The sequence below is a fragment of the Kogia breviceps genome, chromosome 8, assembly GCF_026419965.1.
Source record: "Kogia breviceps isolate mKogBre1 chromosome 8, mKogBre1 haplotype 1, whole genome shotgun sequence".
In the NCBI taxonomy this organism is placed as follows: domain Eukaryota; kingdom Metazoa; phylum Chordata; class Mammalia; order Artiodactyla; family Physeteridae; genus Kogia; species Kogia breviceps.
Window position 1 is genome coordinate 57,780,066 of NC_081317.1, and position 23,243 is coordinate 57,803,308.

Genomic DNA, 23,243 nt, shown 5'->3' on the forward strand with positions numbered 1-23,243 from the left:
AAGGATATGCAAGAAAAGATAAGCAGTTTATGTGACCAGGAATTTCATCCATTCCGCTTTCAGAATATAAAAAGGAAGGGGCCTTGAAAGAATGTCTCAGGAGACTCCTACACACATGGAACTGAAACATGCCTTTAGTTTCCAAACATGATCAGGCTTGCACAAAGTAAAGCCTATTAGAGCCATTATCTGATTAGCCTATAACACAATTGGTGAAGTCTCTGAGTTTTTAGACACATGATTCCTTTAAGGCTCAAAATATAAAGCACGAGATACCAGATATTAAATTCAAATTTCACTCAAGCATACATGCCACAGGCTGAATGTGCCTCACTATAAGAAAAACACAAGTCTTGGCATTGAAGCAGTAATATGTGTTATTTTGGTGGGAAATGTTTTATAATGTTGATACAGTTCCCACAATCCCAATCTGCAACCTCAGAACGAGATGTGTTTTGGAGCTCGGGATTTTTAGGATTTGGGAAATATGGAGCATGTACCGTATATTAACACTCTAGTTGGGATGTGGGGCAACACAGTCTAATCAAATACATTCTACAGCAAAACCTTGGAATGATCACACTGAGGGGGATAAGCTGAGCCACAGCTCTTCTCAGGCTTTGTCACAAAATTAGTTCAGGTCAAGTTTTGCCTCTGAGTTACCAGTTTTCAGAGCATTTTATTGCTACCTACCACTCAGTGCTAAAGAGAAAGCATTTAACCTCTTCATGTGCTATAATCAAAAACTTGGTAATAACGTGAGACACCCAAAACTTTCAAAGAATCCCTTCTCACTGATGAAGAATCATAACATTCCTCAACTCACACACAGTCTCAATAGTAACAATCTCAACTGCTCTCTTTTGAGGGCTTTGTGTAAGTCCCCACGCTAAGTGTCTCATAAAGATTCTTTTTTTCTATTTTTTCCCCATGACATAACTTAATAAATATACAAGGTGAAGCTGCATATTTTATTTTAATCATGATTTCCTTCTCAATTTTAGAAGGATTAAAAACATGGAGTTTCTTCTTCTAAATTTTACATGTTGTAGGTAAATCATTCTACCAGATAATCATTCAACCAAAGACCTAAGGTTTGAAGACTTTTTTAAGCCTTATTTGCAAATATACAACATGGGCCTCTTTTAAATATGTCACAGATATCACTTGGGCTTATGATATGCCGCTTTGCTAAACCTCCTACCACTGGCACAGAACCCAGGAGCTTTCTTCACCTTAGGGCTCTGTTTTCTATGTTGCCCTTTTAATCCTAATGAAGTTATACCAAGTCAGGTTCATTGTGATTGATATGCATTATAAAATATACTCTGGACAAAAATATTGCTCTGCAACACAGAAGCAATGTCATACACTCCACAGAGAAAATCTACCTGGGGTCTGTGGGGTGAAATAGCCCTCACTCAGAAGAGATATTAAGAGATTAGTATTTCACAGTTTCCTCAGCGAGTTACTTCTTAAGTTAGTCTTCCCCACAAAAGTTACACCTCTTTTTAATCAGCACTATGAAATTTTTGGCCATTGAAAGAAAAAAAAAGAAGCTACTAGCACTTTACTAGAAGGCTCTGAAACTGAAAAGCATTTAAAGCTTCAAAATTACCCTATGTTTCATTGGTGACGTAATATACAGCACTTATACAACCTCAGATAAAATATTTTTTAAACCATGATTCTGACAACTCCAAGTTTAAGTAAGTGGGAAGAGGAAGATTTACTATAATTTGAAAAAGATTTAAGATCACTTTTAGTTCTCTTTTTCAATTCAATCCTTTGTCTCTTTCTGTCCCTCTGTCTGTCTGTCTCTACCTACACACACCCCCACCACACACACATACACTCTTGTGACTGATAATAGTCTGTTTAATGAAACTTAAGGCATCTGTGGAATCATTACAGGAAATTACTTTTGTACCTAGTTTTAGACTGAATGATTTACTGCATTTCCCTTAATCCTTAAGTTGCATATTCATTGCTGTATTTTCCTCTAAACGCTGTCACTTAAATTGTCATGTAGAATAGGGCAAATCAGGGTCAGTTTATATAAGCGGCATCAATCTGAAGAACTTCATTGGTCTTTATTTCAAGGCATTATGCAAAGAAAACTGACATTAAGAGAACCTTAACTGACAGCAAATGAAATCAATCAGCAAATCACTAAGCCATAATAAACTCACTCAATTTGTAGATAACCCTTCCTTTCCCAGGTCTTCACCTAGGCAGTCCATCAAACACTGTTTTTTGTCCAAGTAGCTAAAATGAAGAGCAATTCTGTTGTAGCCCTTGAAAGTTCAAGTGCTCACAGGCTTCATTCTCTCTGTAATAAGCATTAAAAGGTATTATCGAGTAGGGTTATACTTAAATAGGCTTCAAAAATGAAAAAAAAAAAGAAAGGGTCAAGTTTGGGATTTAGTTTTTGCTTCTTAACATTAACGGCAAAGAAATGATGTTCATATCATTCAGCAGCTTTTCTGCTTTGAGCTACCTAGAACTGAAAATTGTAACTAAAAATAAAATGCTCTGTACTTTCATATGTTTTGTGCTTTTGTTTCTTTGTTTTTACCTAGGTGTGTCTCAAACATTTCACATACAGGCAAATATTGTCACCTGTTCAGAGTTGGAATTTGAAGTCAAAAAAGAAAATCAAATGGTATAAATAAAGGCAACAAAATGAGTTAAAAGGGCATATGAAGACAGTAGTAATGCTTGAATTACTTTAAAAAATAATTATTCAAATAGAAGTATATGGTGGGCATTCACCAAAGTGTTAGCAATGGCTTTACACTGAGCTGTAAGAAAACACTAGAGGTGTGGAACATTTTGTTCTTTTTATTGCACATGTTGCTACTAAAGTGAAACCTGTATCAAACAGGTCATCAGTCAAAAGTCTCCAAGAGTCAAAACACTAAAACATTCCTTAACATACTTAGGTTACTTTCCTGAAACACAGGCCTGTTTGCAGTTCAGTCCAACATAATTTATATTAATTTAGCATTTTACAGTATAAAAAGCATCTTATCTCTCTTGATCTCCCCACATTACATTATCTCACCTGATCTCCCACAACCCCGTGAGTGAAAGCAAGACAGGCTTCACCACCTCCATTTAAAGATGAGGAAATAGGGGGCTCAGGGCTGTTGAGTGACCTGCCAAGGTGGTTACATTACAGAGCCGGGACTTCAATCCAGGCATTCTGACTCTCCACGTAGGCTTTCTCCAATACTACATTGCTTGCCTCTTTCCCCAGCAGACAGAGTTATTTTCTCTCTTCCAAATTCCCATTCTGATCAACATAACGTTTCCAGCAAACTCAATGACATTCAGAAAATTGCACAGATTCATGGTTGCCAACTCCCCCATCATCTGATTTACTTGCTTTTCTTTTAGAAGGGCAAAAATCTCATCCTGGGATTGAAAACTAAGCGAGTTTACACCTTATCAAGGAATGTTTATAAACCAAATATTTAAAGGAAAACAATTTTAAAACTACCTATTAGTGCTGTTTAATTTCCAAAGTATTTTCATCCATGTCATGTGATCCTCACAACTGCCCCAAGATGCAGCAGGGCAAGTATCATCATCTTCACATTACAGATGACAAGGTGATACACCAGAAGAATTAAGGGTCAAAAGCTCACAGACAGTGATTCTAGGATAAAACTGCAGTTGCACTCAGCACCACAAGGATGATAATTCATATTCATCCTTCACAAGAAAGGACAATGTTGTTTTCCATGAGAAAAAGACAACAACTGGATAAAATAATGAGAATTCCTGTTACCTGTGTAATTTGTGTCTACGGGTAAAGGATTCCATCTGTTCTGTGGCTAATCCTATTACTTTCTGGTAAAGTTGTATAACCTCTTCAACCTTCTGTGATAGTGACTCTGCTATGACTTTATTTTCTTCCAAATTATTCTTCCTTATGATAAACAAAGGAAGAAATGATTTTTAAAAACTAGAAAAAAAAAGACTTTATTTTAAATAATTCCTACCAGATTTTACTTAGTGTCAGTTGAGATCACTGATGCCAGGTCACTCCCACAAGTAATAATTCGTGAATATTTTCATCTGAGTTAAGGAGTAGGGAGTCACTAGATTCCTCAGTATAAGACTCTGTGTAGCAGAAGCTTTATACAGATGCATTTCCTTGCCCTCATATGTCATCCTGTCATTTTCAAAAGGCAAAGAGAGATTAAAGTCCCAACAGGAAAAAAACAAAAAACTGTTGTTTCAGACCACCACTAACCTGAAATAAAACCCATGATGCGAGATGTAAAATGTCCCATCTGCTAAACATTTTAAAAAAAAAATTTTTTTTAGCACTCCTAGCTTTAACAGATTTTTTTCTTTTTTAGAAATCTTAGTTATCACTTAAGGCCCAAGATTATGCTTTAATGACAGATACAAAGAAAAATACGGGTTTTTTGTTTGTTTGTTTGTTTGTTTTTTTGCGGTACGCGGGCCTCTCACTGCCGAGGCTTCTCCCGTTGCGGAGCACAGGCTCCGGACGCGCAGGTTCAGCAGCCGTGAGCCGCTCCGCGGCACGTGGGATCTTCCCGGACCGGGGCACAAATCCGTGTCCCCTGCATCCCCTGCATCAGCAGGCGGACTCTCAACCACTGCGCCACCAGGGAAGCCCTACGAGTCTTTTGAAATAAAATATGGGGATTAAGAAAATAATGGTAGCATATATCACCTGGTAAAGTATCTGTAGCAAAAAGCATAATTCTACATTTTTACTCTCAAGATTCTGCCCTAAAATTCTGTTTGATGCGTACCCCTACGCCCTCCACCACCACCATCATCACCACCAAAAAAAAAAAAAAAAAAAATGCAAATCAAATAGGCAGAGGAAAGGAAGGGAGGAGGAAGGGAGGCAGGGAGGGTGAGAGGGCTTAGGTGATAATACCGGAACTGCTCTAATAACGACTGATGGGCGAGGCTAAATTTCTAGCAAAGTCTTCCTGGTCAATGGAAACTAAAACGTCCTGAAACCTTAGGGGAAGATACAGATTCAGGACAACAAGGTGTAACTCACAATGACTATAAATCAATGTTTAAATGCTATTATGCTATTATTTAATCACTGTTGTCCCAATTTGCAACACACCATAAAATTAGTCCTTCTGTACACATTAACATCTTACTTCTCTTTATATTTTGTTTTATTTAGCATTGCTCACAGCTGTAGTACCAGCAAGTTTTGAAGAAACTTAATGTCTGCTTGTGTATTATCAAATCTTCAGAGTAGAATTCTAAAATTTTAACTAGCAAATAACAAAAATATTTTATCTGACATAACTTCAGGAAGTGCCATTTATTCTTCCTGGTGTCAACATGAAAAACAAACACACTAATTCTTATATTCATCCTTAAGGTAGGCCTCAAATCCTGGACATTTAGATTCCTCATTGGCACAATTTTTATTCTGTGGAACTGGAGATTACAGCTGTCAAGCAGCTAGATGAGACAAGGGATGGCATTTTTCCATCAAAATGCCTTTATTCTCAGATGAACTATATGATTTTTCCAGCTAATTGTTTTCCCCTAATAAACAGGTCTTCCCTGGGAAGCACTTTCCAGCCTTTGAAGAAGGTAGCATTTCAACATTCTCTTTGATGCCACAACTGAATTCTAAAATCATTTTATGTTTTTAATTTAAAAGATATTTTGATTTATGAATTTAAAGAGAATTGCATACTCATTGATAACAACTTTAGATAACCCCAAAATCTTCTCGATACCTTATTACAAAAATGACCCCACTTACCAAAAAGGTCAGATTTCCAATAATGTCAAATATTCAAAGCACAGTCATGGACCCAGAAATAAATGAAAAGGAATATCTATGAGACATACAGCTGTCACAAAATATATTCTCTTTACTTCACCATAGAGATTCTTAGACTAAACCCTGACAACTCTGTAAATTATGAACCCAGTGAGAATGGACATCTGAAAATAGGGAAGACCTGAACTATAAAAAGAAGGTAAAACTTTCTTTAAGTATCAGAAAATAAAGAACCATACTTTAAAAAGGAAACTAAAGAACTAATAGAAGTCATCTAGTATTTCAGGGACAACTGGGCAATTTTACATATTTAGTATTCTACATATTTAGCAATACTTCCATTCAAAATGGCTAATTTTCATGTTTTAAAAAATAATCAGAGATCTGAAAATTCACTTATGGGGATGGAACAACTTGAAGAAAATATCTACATAATACAAGATTTCAAGTAAAATTGCCTAACATTTCTTTAACTTCTAACTATGCCCAAATGAAGACATTTCTTATACAACAATTAGAAGGCTGATGCATTAAGCAGTGTAACTGGGAACACATAAAAAATTATAAGGGTGATTCTTGATATTTTTACTCCCTGACAGTTTAGGTACTTAGGTACAAGGTATTTGTTCCTTCTCTATATTAAAAAAAAAAAAAAAAAAAATCTGGGCTTCCCTGGTGGCGCAGTGGTTGAGAGTCCGCCTGCCGATGCAGGGGACGCGGGTTCGTGCCCCGCTCCGGGAGGATCCCACATGCCGCGGAGCGGCTGGGCCCGTGAGCCACGGCTGCTGAGCCTGCGCGTCTGGAGCCTGTGCTCCGCAACGGGAGAGGCCACAACAGTGAGAGGTCCGCGTACTGCAAAAAAAAAAAAAAAAAAAAAAAAAAAAAAAAATCCCTTCAAGATGCCCTTTTATGATTTAACTTTATAAATACAGCAAAATAGCCAGAAGAAATTTCTATGCCTGGAAAGTAAGTTAAATGTAAAAAACCATGGTATCCCAAAAGTTGTGGGTATAGCACATAACAAAACCATACCAAGTAAGGACTTTGTAATAACATGGTAAGTTATGGGTGATTAAAGGATTACTGGATTTACGGTAAAGACTCTTGTTTAAAATCTTCATAAATAAATGGTTTCACAATGAAGCCTTTCTAATGAAGTGTTTATAAACATATATTTATAAAATATACTACATTTCCAGAGGTATAGTTATTGTGCACGAAGCCTTAAGCACTTTCATGAGATGGTTCAGGGGACTTTTCCTTTTGAATGAAGTGGGTTTAGAAGTTAAAAAAAAAATTGATCCCAAGACTCTTAAAGGCGTGCACAACTTAGGCACAGCAGCTTCCTAAGGCACCTTGACCAGTGTCTGAAATCAAGTATTCATTCACCCATACATACTGAGGGCCTCTTCTATGTGAGACAGGGTTCTGAGCTCTGATGATGCAGCAGTGAACAAAACCAAGTTCCTGGTCTCACGACCTTTCATGTTAGTGGAGAGCTAATAAATAGTGAGTGTTTACAATGTACCTGTCACAATTCTAAGCACTTCAGGTGGATTAACCCATTCAATAATCACATTGAGTTAGAAACTTCTATTATTTTCATTTTATAGATGAAGAGGCTGAAATACACAGTTTAAGTAACTTTCCCCATTAATCTCTTTTGGATTTCTATTCTCGCCACGATCTCCTCACAAACTAAATTGTATTTTATAGACAGACCCTACCTTTATTCTTTTTTCCTCTCAGCTACCCTAAAACACACACACACACACACACACACACACACACACACCACTATGCCATGGTTTACAAAAGGCAGAAAGGCATGATTAAAAGAATGAATGGACCAGTCACCCTACTCACTGGATATGTGACCTTTAGCAATTTACTTCATCTCAGTAAACTTCAGCTTCTTCCTTTGTAAAACAGATAAAAGCAGAGCACCTATTATTCATAGGGTTGTTGCAGGGATTAAATGAGGGAGTAAATGTAAGATGCTTAGCACAGTAACTGGTACAGAATAAGCACTCAATAATATCAATATTGATATTGTTCTGTGTTGTTTATTGTTGAATGGGAATGGAGGCACAAACATTTATTGGATGCTTGCTAATATTTTCCAGATATTAAAAGCATCACATATCATAATTATTGAAAAAACACAATTCAAAGTATAAGACGATGAGTAACAGGTATCTTTATAAAGTATGAGCAGAATATTTTTTCTTACAAAAAGCTAACTTGTCTAATCTAGGTGTTTTATTTTTTTCCAGTATCCTAGTAGACTAATATGCTGATATTTAGGAGATAAAAGCCCAGGTATAATAGTTCTAAACTTGCCATAGGAGCTTAAACAAGGGTTACATTGGTGACATGGCCTCACTGGAACATCAAGTAACAAGGAAAAGTAAATAGGGAGCTACAGTTGATCTTAATCAAAATTATTTGAAGCTTTTGAAGAAACAAGGAAGACTGAAGGAAACAAATGGAAAGATATAGAGAAAAGATTCTAAGTAACCATTTCTTTAAAAAAAAAAAAACACCCACATACACCCCTCAAAAGTAATAAAATCAAGCTACTGTTGCTTAGTTCATCTTTACAATGTTTCCCATACTGGTCGCAGTAATAAGAGCCACCATGCGTTGTCTGCTTTCTTTGTGCTGGGCACTGTGCTCTCTGCTTTACATGCATTGCCTCATTCAAATTTACTACAAGCCTGAGAAATTGTTAGCATTACACTTTGTTGCAGATAAGGAAATCAGAGTTAAAAGCTAGCAGATCGCAGAAATCAGAGTTAAAAGCTAGCAGATCGCAGAGACTAGATGAACTGAACTATCTCTTGTAGAACAGTATCAGTCACATGCTCTTCTGGGTATAGAGAGATAAGGTAATCCACTCATCCTCTTCAACTTTCAGTCATGCTCACTGGTCTTCCTTCCATCAAGGATTATACCTGTAATAAAGCTTGCCCCTTTGGAAAAGACAGACAGTGGCTGTCTAAGAAAACTTCAGCTCCTACCGCTCTAAATGATGGTTGTATATGTTGGCCAAATAATTCAGACACTACCACATCCTGCATAGTGGTCCTCCCCTCATCATAATCGAAAGCTGTGCACACTTTGAGTAGTCTGCTTCATCAGCACACAGTACAAAGCTAAACAAACATTGAATTCCTAAATATGTAGCCACACTTAGCATAAATATATATATTTACAAACTGCAAAAAGGTGAAAAGTAGAGTTCTATAATATTAGCCTGTCAAATAGAAACAAAGTTTTGTATCTGTGAATTTGTCTACAATACAGCATAAACTATGACCTACATCATATACAGATGCATAATGTATACTTTGTAAATGGAAGAAAAACTCCACTGTAGATTTCAAAGGTTTCACTCTTACCATTTAACACAGGCATCTAGATTTTTACTGTCAGATTTTACCAGTTCAGGCTTTGGAGTCAAATACACCCAGACTTAAACCCAGACTCTAGGCCTTACCATTTACTTGCTGTTGATCTGAGGAGAGTTACCTGCTATAGTTGTTGTTTTCAATTGTAAAATGAAAATATTTGACAGGTCCATTGTGAGAGTTAACTGAGATCAGTTATTTAAACAGCTAAGCATGATACCTGTTACACAGTAAGTGCTCACTAAAATGGTACTTATAATAATAATAATTATTATTATTAATTATTGTAATTAAGGTCTTCAATTAATACAGTGCCTTTCTTCTCAAAGTACTCCATATCACCAATTGTGTGCCTGTGTGTGTGTGTGTGTGTGTGTGTGTGTGTGTGTGAACCACTATTAGGGCCCAAATCATGTGCTCTTCTCTGCACAGGATACTAAACCAAACATATATTACTAAACTACAATGCATGTTACAGCACATCAATACAAAATTTACCCAAGTGTTTAGGTATCTGGCAACCCACATAACTATTTTTATTAGAACTTGGAAAAGATAGTAGTTTAAAATACAAGCCCATCCATTTCCTTCCTGTTATTCACAGATGTCAGAACTCTATAGAGTTCATGCTTTGCCTCAAAAAATGGCATTCCTAAGAAGCAGTCTCTTTCCAAATCACCACAATCTAGAGTTTGGGGGAAGTCTTTATTTGTGAATTATGACAAGTACTAAGCCCTGTGAGATTCTGAATTAAGATAACCAAGCAAAGGATTACTTTACAACCACTAGAAAAAATCTCAAATCATATTGTACTTAAATATAATCAAATTGTAAATGTACATCTTAATCTTGTACTAAATAATGGTACAGTATTCTAGCCTATAACTGAAAATAAAAATGCCTTATGCTTCGTTTTACAATTACATATGTTTTAGATATATTGGTGGACAACCTAATGAAAGAAACAACTAGCATTTTTCTTTGTTGAGCATTAATTTGAGTACTAATAACAAATTAAATTAGGGTATGGAGCATGTAGAAAAAAAATTAACATAGCCCCACTTGGACTGACATTAATTTTGTACAAAGTTAAAATTTTACAGGGACATAAACTGAAGAATGAAAAAAGTTTATCTTAAACCTCAAAACATGAAAGGGACTGAGTTTTAAGAGATATTTCTCTTAAATACATTGAAAAATCTAGGATGCTATTGAACAAGGACAACCTCTTTGGAATTACCAGGCTCCCTATAGTTTACATAATGTCGATTGATTTTTCTAATAAAGAAATTGGGCATTAAAGGGAGAATAAAATACATACTAAATTTTGTTTTGTCTGATTAAAAAATATTTTAACCCTAAGGAGAAAAATGATCACAATAACCTAATAGTAACCTAGAATAGAAAGTTACCTGCAGCATCTGAAAATAAATATATTTTTGAAAATAAATATCTTTATTAAGTTTATTTTAAAGTTATTTGGTGCTTTGAGTTTTATAAATGAAATAACCCAGCTGGCACATATAACAAAGTTCATTAAAACTAAACATTGACGTATAAGATACTTTTCAATGCAAAGTACAGCTAGGTTCTAGATTTGCTGAAATTAAATTGCCACCTGAGAAATGTTGGATATACTTTGGAATTAACACTGAAAAATATCCAATATCTCTCCTGATAATTTTATCTAAAGTGATGTATTGTAAAACAATAAGAGCTACAAATTCAGACTTGCTTAAAGAGATAACAGCCTAGCGTCTTATTGTCCTCTGCTGCCCAAAAAGTATGTTCTTTTAATACTGTACTTAGCTATAAACCACACGTTTTTCCTTGGTAAAAAATAAAAAACTCTTTTGGATTATTTAATTGGCTAGTTCTAGGCTTTAAAGATAAAAACACAATTATTTGTGAAATATAGTGTTACATGACAGAAGAAAAATGAGGAAAAATTATTTGCATCTTCTTCAAGTTAGTCACAATACTTTGAGGCTTCCATTCTCCGCAGTTAGTGCAATTTCTTTTTCTACGTGTCTTGGTAGCAAACAATGTAATTTAGACTCTAACCTGGCACGCTACAACCTCTGGCCTGCCCTTGAGCCCCTCCATTGCAAAGGTCTCCAGGTGCAGTCTGGGTAGCTGCAGGGTGAAGTCATTCCTACTTGCCGCAGTCCGTGACAGCGAGATCTGATCTCTGACCTAAAGGGAAAAAAATAGCATCAATGGTAATTCCCCTTCAGACACATTAACTGGGATGAACTGGGTCCCCTTGAGCCCACTGAGTGGACTTGCATTGATCGTTGGACCTGAAATCCATGAATAAATTTAGGACTAATTGATTTTTCGTTGCAAATAAATCTCTAATTCAGAGTACTGGGGGAGAATGTTAAGAAGAAAAAGCATCCTCCTGCTTGAAATGAGGGAGGGAAGAAGAGTCGCTGGAGCTCTTCTGATCAAGAGGTTTTGAATTATTTTTTCACTGTTCCACCCTCAGAAGAAAAAGGAAAGGAAAAAAATCCACAAAATCAAAAATAAACAGCCATCTCCTACTTATTCTCACTTTCTTAATAACATGTTTAATTTAACTGGTATTAACTGATATATATTAAACAAGATAGTTATTAGGTACTAGTCTTTGAAAAGAAAACTTCAATATGTACTCTAGAATAAAAACAAATATGCTCAACACACAAGGAGACTTAAAAATATACTAGCAAGAGGTCTGCTTGCCCTCTTTACTCTAAATTAAACTTGAGGCTTAATGATTAAATACATATAAACCAACTTGGTCACACAACTTCTAAGTAAGATAATGGATAAAATTAGTAGTGTTTGTACTATATTTTAAGTATTCAGTAAGGTAACAATACAAACACATCACAGATACAGAGAATTGGAGAAATACCAATTCTCTAGCTAGCCTCTGCATCACATGCAGTTGATATTACACTGCCACCTTCTGGACAAATGAGAAATACTCACTATATAATATAAACAGATACAAGAAAATGTTCAGAAACAGGTATTTTCATTTTTAATTTCCAAACTTAGTAAAAGCCTCAAAAATTCCACAGTTTAGTTTTCTTTTAAGACCAGCGATCTCTCATCTTCAATCATACAGTTTAATGATAGCAGTTTTCATATGTATACATATTCCCTAACTTTCCTTATACCTGAATAGGTTTTAAAAAATTATCTCTTTGACACCATGTATTTGATAAATAGTATACAATTAGCTTAAAACCACAGGACAAAATGAGTTTTTATGAGGTAGCAAAGGTCAAGAATGGGGAGAACTATCATTGTTCAAATAAATGTATTTATATCTCTAGTTTTATCTGAGCAATTTTATATGTACTTGGCAATAATATATGATAGAAATCTCCACCTTCATTTTTCTATTCCAGCTTGTAAAACTGTTTGAATTATTTCTTACTTTATGAATGAACTATCATACTACATAGGGTTTCCTTAAATCAGCAAACATGCGCAAATACATGATGACATCTTTCATCGTTCGTGCTAATCTAAGTTATAAAAATCCTTATACTCTCAAGTTGAGCTGAAGAATTTCTGTCAATAAGTGAATGTCAAAGTGTATGCTGTAAAACATACACTATAATGCAATTTCTATAACAGTGTGAGTATGATATTCACGCCAGAGTCTTAATTCAGAATGTATACTTATCCGTAACAAACATTCTCCAGGCTTCAGTTAAGATGAGAATGCTTTTAACTCACTTAACAAAATAAAGCAAAGACATTTGTGAAATATGATTTAGGTTTTATATCTTATATGTATGGACACCTTCTCTTGCCTTTTTTTTTTGTCACCAACGTGCACTCAGATAAAAGAAAACATTAATGTGGATTAAGGTACTGAGAATTTATCAACATCAAACCACTAGTGTTTTGCCTTCCACCCTTCTGAACAACAGTCAATAGATCTAAATATTTTACTGCACCCTGGCCAATTCATTGTTTGATGTTTAAAAACTCACCCAGAATCAAAGAAAATTTATTAAATTTGAGCCCCCAAATGAGATACTATTAGCTTTGAAAGTCAAGTTTAACTGCGATATTGATGATTCTCTTTTTTCTGTGACAAAATTCTCTAGGGAAATCCTGGATGTCAAAGTACAAAAGCAGATTGCTAATATGGGCAAGGGGGGGCGGGGGGGAGGCTATGAGCAATGTGTATAATCCACAACACACTCCAAGCACTGGAGGTCCTTTAACCCGATTAGTATCAGGCACCATACTTCATCTGTGAAGCCTGACATACAGGAACACTAAGCCACATTTTATATTCTCTAAATAAACTTTCTGAACAACATTAAGCCGGGGCATCTGGCATTTAAAACTGTGATTTATTGTCAAATTAACATTTTCACCACAACATTATTTAATTTTGCCAAATGAAATAATTCTTTGTATTTGTATTAGACAGGGAAAAAACTCAAAATGCAGTTGTATTGCTAAACCTAATGATGGGCATCTTACTTACAACATTATTTGAATAACATGCATGTGTTAAACTATCATTAAATTACAAATTATCTGTTGAATGTTGGCAGTGCCATCAAGAGATGGTGTCCCATGATATAATATCACAAATATTTCTACTAAAATTTAAGAGCTTTTTCCCACTTTGAAATTAAATCAAAACTTTGAAAATAGGCATCTAAAATAGTCTCGAAATATTTCAAGGAAAAGGATTTTTTTAAGTCTTGATAAAGGATTGACCAAGAATTTTTTTATTTTAATGGAAAAAGGGAGTGAAAGCATCATGTTGAAAGAATACAAAACAGTGACACTAGGACAAGTGAAAATATAACGATGCAGCAAAGAGCAGAAAGGAAAGGTGACAGGGAACAGGAAAAATAAAGGGTAAAAAGGGGAGACTGTTCAGAAAGAATGCAAAGGCAAGTCTCAATATCAGTGTGTGAACAAGGATAAACAGGGAAGAGATTCAACACAGAACAGTAAGTAAAAAGACTCTCACCTTATTTCATTAAATTCATAAGAAAAATAGAACAGCAGTCTGAGAACAAAGTGACTAAGAGCAGAAAAGAGATAAGTGGGATTTCTTTAGGAAATACTGCCCACTGGATACAAAATGGTCTTTCAAAAATGAGAATTTAAAGTAAATTTCTTTACTGTCAAAAAAATTTTGAAGTAACAATATTAGAACAATAAAATTATTTTCCTTCCTACTCTTCCTAGGGAAAAGTAGGTTCACCTTTTAAAAGAGAGATTTTAGTGTGAATTTAGGATTAGAACAACCATCATCACCTGTCTATGGATTAAATTATAATTTCAAATTAATCTGAAATTATAATTTCAAAAGCCAACATTTAATTCTGCTACAGTACATCATTATTCATCCTATCATTCAGATTCTATACCCTTTTTACTCTGATTTATTTATATATGTGAGCAATAAATATATATAATATTTTTCTACTTTAAAATGGCTAACAGTTCATTTTAACATATAATAACATTTTCAAAGAATTCCACAATATAAATCTCAACTGTAAAATTGTATACATTTTTATAACATCCTATAAAAACTGTACAATTTCATAATATTTTGATAAAGAATAAAGAAAAGCATACCTATATTACTCCACCTTAAATTTTTGATTTTTAGAAAGAGCAGTTTAGTTTCTCCCTTTTGTATTACATACTTTCAGAGAGCAGATATTTCTCAAAGATATGCCATAAGAAACAAGAAAAACAGAGGCATATAGCAAAAAACAAAAAAAAGAAATATTTAAGAAGCCAAAACATCATTATGAAATATTTATTTTATTGTAACAATCCAGTTCCAGGTTTAAGTGATTCTTAAGATCCATACTGTACTGTTCCTATTCCTCTCATTAGCGTTTTCTCACAAGCCACCAATCTTTCCTAATCTTCTCTACTGCTACCAAAACACGCAAAAAACTATTTCATCAACTATGAAATTAAACTAGTCATTTTTAGAAAAACTGCTCAACTCTCAAAATATGAACCTGAATCTTTTATTATGCACAGTTATAAAGCCCTCTGCACCCAATGTTCCAATTAATTTTTTCAAAATTCATGAAATATGGTACTAGTTGTGTTTTTACCAATAGGATACCCAGGACGAAGCAGTAAGGGTTTTGATAAAAACTCAGATACATTTGAGAACACGTGTAAGAAGATGTACACAATGCCTGAATCTTGAATGCCTGGAAAAAGCAACTGATAATTGGACTTTTATATCATACTCCTGACCTGCCTAAAATTTTATTCATTCCAATCTATTATGGCCCCCAATACTTCAAAATAAACGTTTTTTACCAGAGAGATTTCCGTCATATACAGATCCCAACAATATTTCCTGTAACTTCCACTTTTATCATCCTGTGTTCAGGTTTTACTACGCCTCCATTCCCTGCCTTCCTTTGTCCTACTTCCTCCTCCGTACTTCCTTCCACTTCCATTGATTCCTTATTGCTTTCCCTTCTCTCTTCATTCTATTTTTCACCCTATACACTAGAGCAGCCTAGGCTAATTATTTGTCACCCTATGCACTAGAGTGCAGAGTGCAATTGGCACCCTACAGCCCAGGGACCAAATCCAGACCACCGCCTGTTGTTGTAAATAAAGTTTTATTGGAACACAGCCACACTCACTCACTTAGCTATTGTCTTTGGCTGCTTTCCTGCTACGAGGATAGAGTTGAATAGTTGAGACAGAGACCACATGGTCCACAAAGCCTAAAATATTTACTATCTGGCCCTTTACAGAAAATGTCGGCCATCCCCTGCCTCAGAGGTATAGAAGGAAAGACTATATTTTTCATCATCTGTAGATTTTTTTTTAAATGACCACATCTCATCAGAGAATGTATGAACAATTTCTAGTGAGTACACCTTGTATCACTAACACAGGGTGCCATCTCACAGATACTTCTGGCTCCTTCTTTCAACTTTTACATAGTCCAATATACAACTTGACTGGGTCTAACTTTCCTGGCCCAATGACTGATCACCACTCTAATATCTAAACAACAGAAAATCTGGCTAAACAAGTAGTATACTCTACAATAACACTAGCAGCAGAAAAAACCCTATGCATACAGAGGTTCTTAGTAAGCATGTGATCAAATAAGAACATCATTCCAAACTCGCAAATTCTACAAGGCAGTAGGAAAGACAGGATAACAAAAAGAGATTTAGACAGTTCCAGCACCCTGGTATGTGCCCAGGGATAGAAGCAGGGATTAAAGCATGTCAACGCAATGCAAATGACATTCACAAAATGGACAGTTACAACTAAATGGATATTTCCCTCTTTTACCTTTTCCTTAACTAATTAATTCATGAAATGGATAGAGTACAGTACTATTCTTATAAGTAACAATACCACTAGCATTTCCAAAAGTACTTCATACTTTTCAGAGTACTCACCACACTACCTCACTTCATTCTGTCATCCACCTTGTGAAAGAGCTACTGCCATCCCTAATATGAGGATACTGTGTCCAGTGCTCCTAGCAAAAAATAATAATGCCTCTAAATATCCACAATTAACAATTAATAGATGAGGAAATTGCTCAAGATTTTGGTACTCCTTCCATTTCCCTACCTAAAAAGCAGCACTATCTTATTTTTCCTTTCCTTTGTCCCTTGTCTGGCAAGCTAGCAAAAATGTGTGTCATATAAGTAGTTTTGTGATAAGCAGTGGAGACTATTATTGAAACATCCTTATTTTCCTCAGTAGTTTCATTGGACCTGTGGGCATTTTCACTCATTCATGTTTTTTCTCCCCCACCCGTCTTCCCTGTTCTCTCTCTCTCTCTCACACACACACACAACTATCATACTGGGAGACAAGTACCTGTGCAGCAATCATCCTTATACAATGGCCATAATCTCACATAGAAGATGCCCAAACTATGAGGTTCCAAGATGTGTGCAACAGTTCCAACTGTGCTCCACACCTACAGGAAGGAGACCTTGGCACTCGCAGCAGGAGCAGGCGTTCCACTGGTGCTGCAGCAGGCACAGAAACCCCTCACTTGAAAAGAAGGAAGTGAGAAACTAGCCTTATTTTGCTGGCAGGTTATTTAACTTAACCTACAACTCTGGAGCAGAGCCAGAACTCTCCAATGATGGCTGGCTGCTGTCACCAGAAAAAAGGGCAAAATCCACCACTACCACAAACACCCCACACATTATAGTTCCATCCCAATTGTGGAACTAAAAAACTGATCTTCCGAATCAAATTATCAAGCTAGCTACATCCCAATTAAGGATGTGAAAAACTGAACCCTCAAATCAAATTATCAAGCTGGGAAAATAGGATGATTTAATCATGGACGTCTTATAAAGGCACTAGACAGCATGATAAATCTGTGGTGTAGGTTATATACCATAGAATGCACCTCATAAATAGATTACTGTGACCTTGAGTTATTTAAACAAACACAAAACCCATATTCAAGAATAGAGAAATGTATTTATGAATTGCTACAGTTCTCCACACAAAGATATTTTCTTTCCAAGGGTAAAGACAGATGCACAGTGAAATTAGTTATTTAGATGTGTTTAAGCTAAAAACTGGTAAGCACACGTACACGAAAGTCTGTGGTCTCATCTTTAGTCTGTCAAGGTTTTTAAATCCCTCTTGAGCTGGAGTACCATTTTTAGCTTGGCTAGGTCAGAATGACACTGAACAATATGAATGATGACACACAAGACAGCTATATGGAAGAGTTGTCATCAGCAAGCCAGCTGTGCTCACACCTGTATGTCCTGCACAGCTGATCTTCAGAACCAGGATCAAGAAACTGAGAACGGAAAGGGGCTCAAAGATCATAAGTAACAGTTAGAGAGTCATTAATAAGTCACTTAAAGCTGGGTTATTAGAGGCAGATGACCATGCTTCAGCTTTAAAATAACTGCCAGTTTCATTAATTAAAAATTATTCTGTGTTCTTTGTATTCCTTGTAAATGCATTGAAAATTAAAAATCAAAGTTAACTATGTATTACCAAATATTGTCATTAACCATTTTGTAAGGTAAGATTATAAAATCACATTTAAAGATTTGGCTATTTAGAGTCTTCACCTGTCAGATTCTATTTGACTCTATTTATTCCAGAATCCACTCTAACAATAGAGGTAGTCATCTTTCTACTTCATAGGAGTTAAACTAGCTTTTACCTATAAATTTATTGTTAGCATATCTCTCTTTCCTAGGGACATCCTTATAAGTGAATCTAGGCTTTCTCCTCTAGAACTTGATTAGGCAAAGTAAATACATATGCTATTTTTAGCAATCAAAAAAATAAAGACAGTATCAGCAAGACTTCCACTGGAATCTAGAGGTGGCTTTAGTTATGTTTAGAGACTGGGTGATGGTAAAAGTTTGACTCATTCAACAAACATTCATCAAGTGCCTACTGGGTACCAAGCACTGTGGTAGATGCTGAAGATATAAAAATTAAGGAGACAGAATTCCATCCCTCAAGGACTTCAAACTCTAGTGGCATAATTAATCTCTCAAAATGTATTTCCTAGCCTCCCATTTATCTATAACATCTTGTTTCTCCTGTCAATTGCTATACCACCTTCTTTCTTTGCCAGAGAGAATTATGTTAATCAATCTCAAACCTCTACCTTTAGCCCTGACTTTTCCCCTGAGGTCCTAACTCACATATCCTGCTGATCACTCCATATTACCTTAAACTCAGTAATTCCAAAACTCATCATTGTCTCCCTTTTTCTCCCTAACAACAACAACAAAAAAAGCCTGCTCCTCTCTTTGTTTTCCCAACATCAGTTAATCACACTGCCCATCTTGGGAGTCATCTTCCCCTGCCTTTCACATCCCCATGTGCCATTTTACTAAATGAGCTTCATATCCTTTCTTCTGACACCACCAATCATCACTCTCCTGGTCCAAACCTTCACCAGCACTCATCTAGCCTACAGACTCACAGTTCTTAAAAACCACCTTCATTACTCAGTATTTCCAGTCTGCAGATGTGCCCCCCAGAGCCCCAGTTCAGTACGGAAATCTGACCACATCACTCCTTAGCTTAAACCCTAGTTTAGTCTCACTTCCTCCATAATAAAGATCCAAGATTCTTAAAACAGCCACAAAAAAAAAAGTTCTTCCGTGACCTGGTTGCCACCTGCCTCATTCAGCACTCTCCTTGCACTTAATAGTGAATTGAGGCTATTTGGCTATTCATGCTTCCATGCACTGACACGTGCTACTCTCTCTGCTGGAATGCCTTTCCCGTCTTTCCTCATACTTCAAACCCCTTCCAGGCTTTAATTTTCTTCTAAGAAATTTCCAGCCAACCCTTGGGTTTTCTAAGCATGCCTCATAGATTAATAACCCTATCTAAATGGATATGGAACTGCATCTTATGGATGCATATTTACCATAGTATACTGGAATTATCTGTGTCTCTACCTTGAAGAAAGGGAGATATACACCTACATACATACATACATACATACATATATACATACATACATATATATATATATATATATTATATTGTTGTTGTTGTTGTTTGTGTGTTTGTTTGTTTCCCTAAAGGCTGGTACAGTTTCTGGCCCATAATATACATTCAAAAAGCATTTGTAGGACTTAACTATTTACAGTAAATATTGTGTTTTATGTTGGATTAGAGGTTTTAAGTGACTTCATTGTACAAGCAAATCCAAGAGCATCATCAAAAACCCCTGTAACTTCCTAATCATTGGTCTAGTGTCACTTCAGCCTTATAAGTTTACAGGATTTATAGATGCAGGTATTCTACTCTTCTGAGGTTTCAAGATTGTGACTTCCTGTTTTATCGTTTAGTCATCTTATTCAACAGGCATCCGACACTTCTCATAAATGTTCAGAGGTAATTTTAAAGTTCATAGTACGCTATGATCATACATAGGAAATACTTTAGTTAATCATTCCAAATTTATAGGACTCAAGCAATTCCTAAAGGCCTCAAGAATCCAGCCATTCTGCTAATTCAAAAATAATTTTTAAAAGACTACAAAAAATATTCAGATTCTTCCCCACATTCCAACTTTACCAAAATCGACTTACTTTCACCCACAGCTACAGTAAAACAAGACACCTCTCTGTCAGTATCCAATAAATACTAACATAACTTAAGTTTCTCATACCTAACCCTAAATAATCCAGACATTATCCTATCCGCCCAATCATTACCCTGTCCTGAAAATTATTTTGATATAATTATTGTACTTTCCCTCTTTTCCTCACAATAGAAATAATTAAGCGTATTTGGAGGGCTCTTAATTTTTTTAAAATTTCAATTCCTGAGAGGATATATTATCAGTAATATTAGAAGCCTTCTGGTAAAATTATTAGGAAAATAAATGTATACAATTTTAGGGAGAGATGTTAGGAAAAATGGCAGAGTAAGGAACTCCAAAAGCCAGTCCCTACACAAAAGCAATGAATAAACTGGCAAAATTTATCAGAATCAACTTTTTTAGAACTCTGAAAACTATCTGAAAGTTTACAGCAACCAGGTGAAATCTTAATCAAGAAAAATCACCTAAATCTTGGTATTTAAAGAAATCTCCATCGAAATACTAACAGACCACTAAGTTAACAGAACAGATTTCAGTGGCCACACATGACCAAGAATACAGACCTTATGAAATTAGTTCAGGAAGTCACTGGCCAAACAAAAACTACTAGAGTAAACAGCAACAACAAACACTAGGATTGGGAGAGAATCTGATTTTCAGAGTTATCACATTATATATTCAAAATATCTACTTTTCAACAAAAAATCTTGAAGTATGCAAAGAATAAGAAGGTATGGCCCATACATAAGAAAAACAGAAATTAATAGGAACTGTTCCTGAGGAAGCTTAGATACTAGATTATCACACAATGACTTTAAATCAATCATTTCAAACGTGTTTCTAAAGTTAAAGGAAACCATGTACAAAGAACCAAAGGAAACCACGAGAGTTACATCTTCCAAATGAGAAATATAAATAGATAAAAAGCATAGAAAGGAACCAAATAGAAATTTTGGAATTGACATATTCAAAGTGCTGGGGGAAAAAAGTTGTCAATCTAAAATTCTATATCCAACAAAAATATTCTTCCAAAATGAAGGAGAAAGTAAGCCATTCCAAGATAAAAAGCTGAGGGTGTTCTTTACCACTAGTCCTGCCCTAGAAGAAAGGCTAAAGGGAGTCCTTTGGTCTGAAATGAAAGGACACTAGACAGTAACTCAAACCCACAAGAATAAATCAAGAATACCAGTGAAGGAAACTGAATACATAAATATAAAAGTCAGTATTAATGTATTTATGATTTGTAACTCCTCTTTTTTCCTATATGATTTAAAAGACAACTACATAAAACAATACTTATAAACTACAAACCATACAGAATTATCTTAGAACTAAATAGCAAAAAGACATCTGGAAAATGCCCAAATATTTTGGAAATTAAACAACACACTCTTAAACAATGAATAGGTCAAAGAAGAAATCACAGAGAAATTAGAAAATACTTTGAGATAAATGAAAATACAACATACCAAAAATTATGGGAAGCAGTGACAGCAGTGTTCACATGGAAATTTATAGCTTAAACGCCTACATTTAAAAAGAAGAAAGATCTCAAATCAATAACCTAACCTTCTATCTGAGGGAAGTGGAAAAAGAGAATCAAACTAAACCCAAAGAAAACAAAAGGAAGGAAATAATAAAGATTGGAACAGAGATAAACACAATAGAGAACAGAAAAACAATAGAGAAAATCAAGAAAACCAAATTTGGTTCCTTGAAAAGATCAATAAAATTGACAAACTTTAACTAGACTCACCAAGAAAATAAATTACTAAAATTAGAATTAAATTGAGGACATTTTACTACTGACCTTACAGAAATAAAACAATTCTAAGAAAACGAACAACTTTATGTCAACAAATTAGATAACCTAGATGAAAAAGATAAATTCCTAGAAACACATGAACTACCAAAGCTGAATCAAAAAGAAACAGAAAATCTAAATAGATTTATTACAAGGAAAGAGAGTGAATCAGTAATCAAAAAGCTTCCAGCAAAGAAAATAGCAGGACCAGACAGCTTTACTGGTAAATTCTACCAAAAATTTAAACAATTAACACCAATCTTTCTCAAAGTCTCCCAAAAAAATTGAAGTGGAGGGGCTACTCCTAAATTCATTCTATGAGGCCAGTATTACTCTGAAACCAAAGCCAGACAAAGGTATAACAGGAAAACTGCAGACCAATATCTCTTATGATCATAGATGCAAAAATCCTTAAAAAATACTAGCAAACCAAATCTAGCAGCATATTCAAATGATTATACTCCACAATGAAGTGGTGTTTATACCAGAAATGCAAAGATGGTTTAACATATATAAGTCAATCTATGCAGTACACAACATTAGCAGAATGAAGATTTTTTTTTTTTAATCATCTCATTTGATGCAGAAAGAGCATATGACAAAACCCAACAACACCCTTTCATGACAAGAAAACTTCAAAATACTAGAAACAGGAAAGAACTTCCTCAATCTGATAAAGGACGTCTATAACATTTAATGGTACAAGACCAAAAGCTTTCCCCATAAGATTAGGAACAACACACAAGAAAGTCTGTTGTCATCATATTATCATATGGCTAGGACTGGAAGTTCTAGTCAGGCAATTAGATGAAATAAAGGAATAAAGGGAAGGAGGGAGGGAAAGAAAAGGAAGAGAGGGAGGGAGGGAGGGAGGGAGGAGGGCCGGCATCCAAATTAGAAAAAGGTAAAACTATCTTTTATTTGTAGATATCATAAACTTATATACAGAAAGTCTTAATCCACAAAAAAGTTATTAGAGCTAATAAATTCAGCAAAGTTGCAGTACACAAGATCAACACCCCAAAATCAGTTATATTTTCATATGATCAATTGATTTGTCAATTGATATAGTCAATTGATTTTCACTTAGGCTACTAAGATTAC

The 23,243-nt window shown here is 35.2% G+C and overlaps 1 protein-coding gene across 11 annotated transcripts in view; it reads right to left on the bottom strand.

Annotated features, from left to right (window-relative positions):
• Positions 1-23,243, bottom strand: part of CCDC171 (coiled-coil domain containing 171) — a 345,966-nt gene that overhangs the window by 63,348 nt on the left and 259,375 nt on the right. For 10 of the 11 annotated variants that reach the window (XM_067041467.1, XM_067041472.1, XM_067041468.1 and 7 more), the window contains one exon: positions 11,287-11,418. The exons of the other annotated variant lie outside the window; for it this stretch is intronic. In XM_067041467.1, the coding sequence (XP_066897568.1) occupies positions 11,287-11,418 (132 nt within the window). The remainder of the gene's footprint in view (positions 1-11,286; positions 11,419-23,243) is intronic. 11 annotated transcript variants of the gene reach the window in all.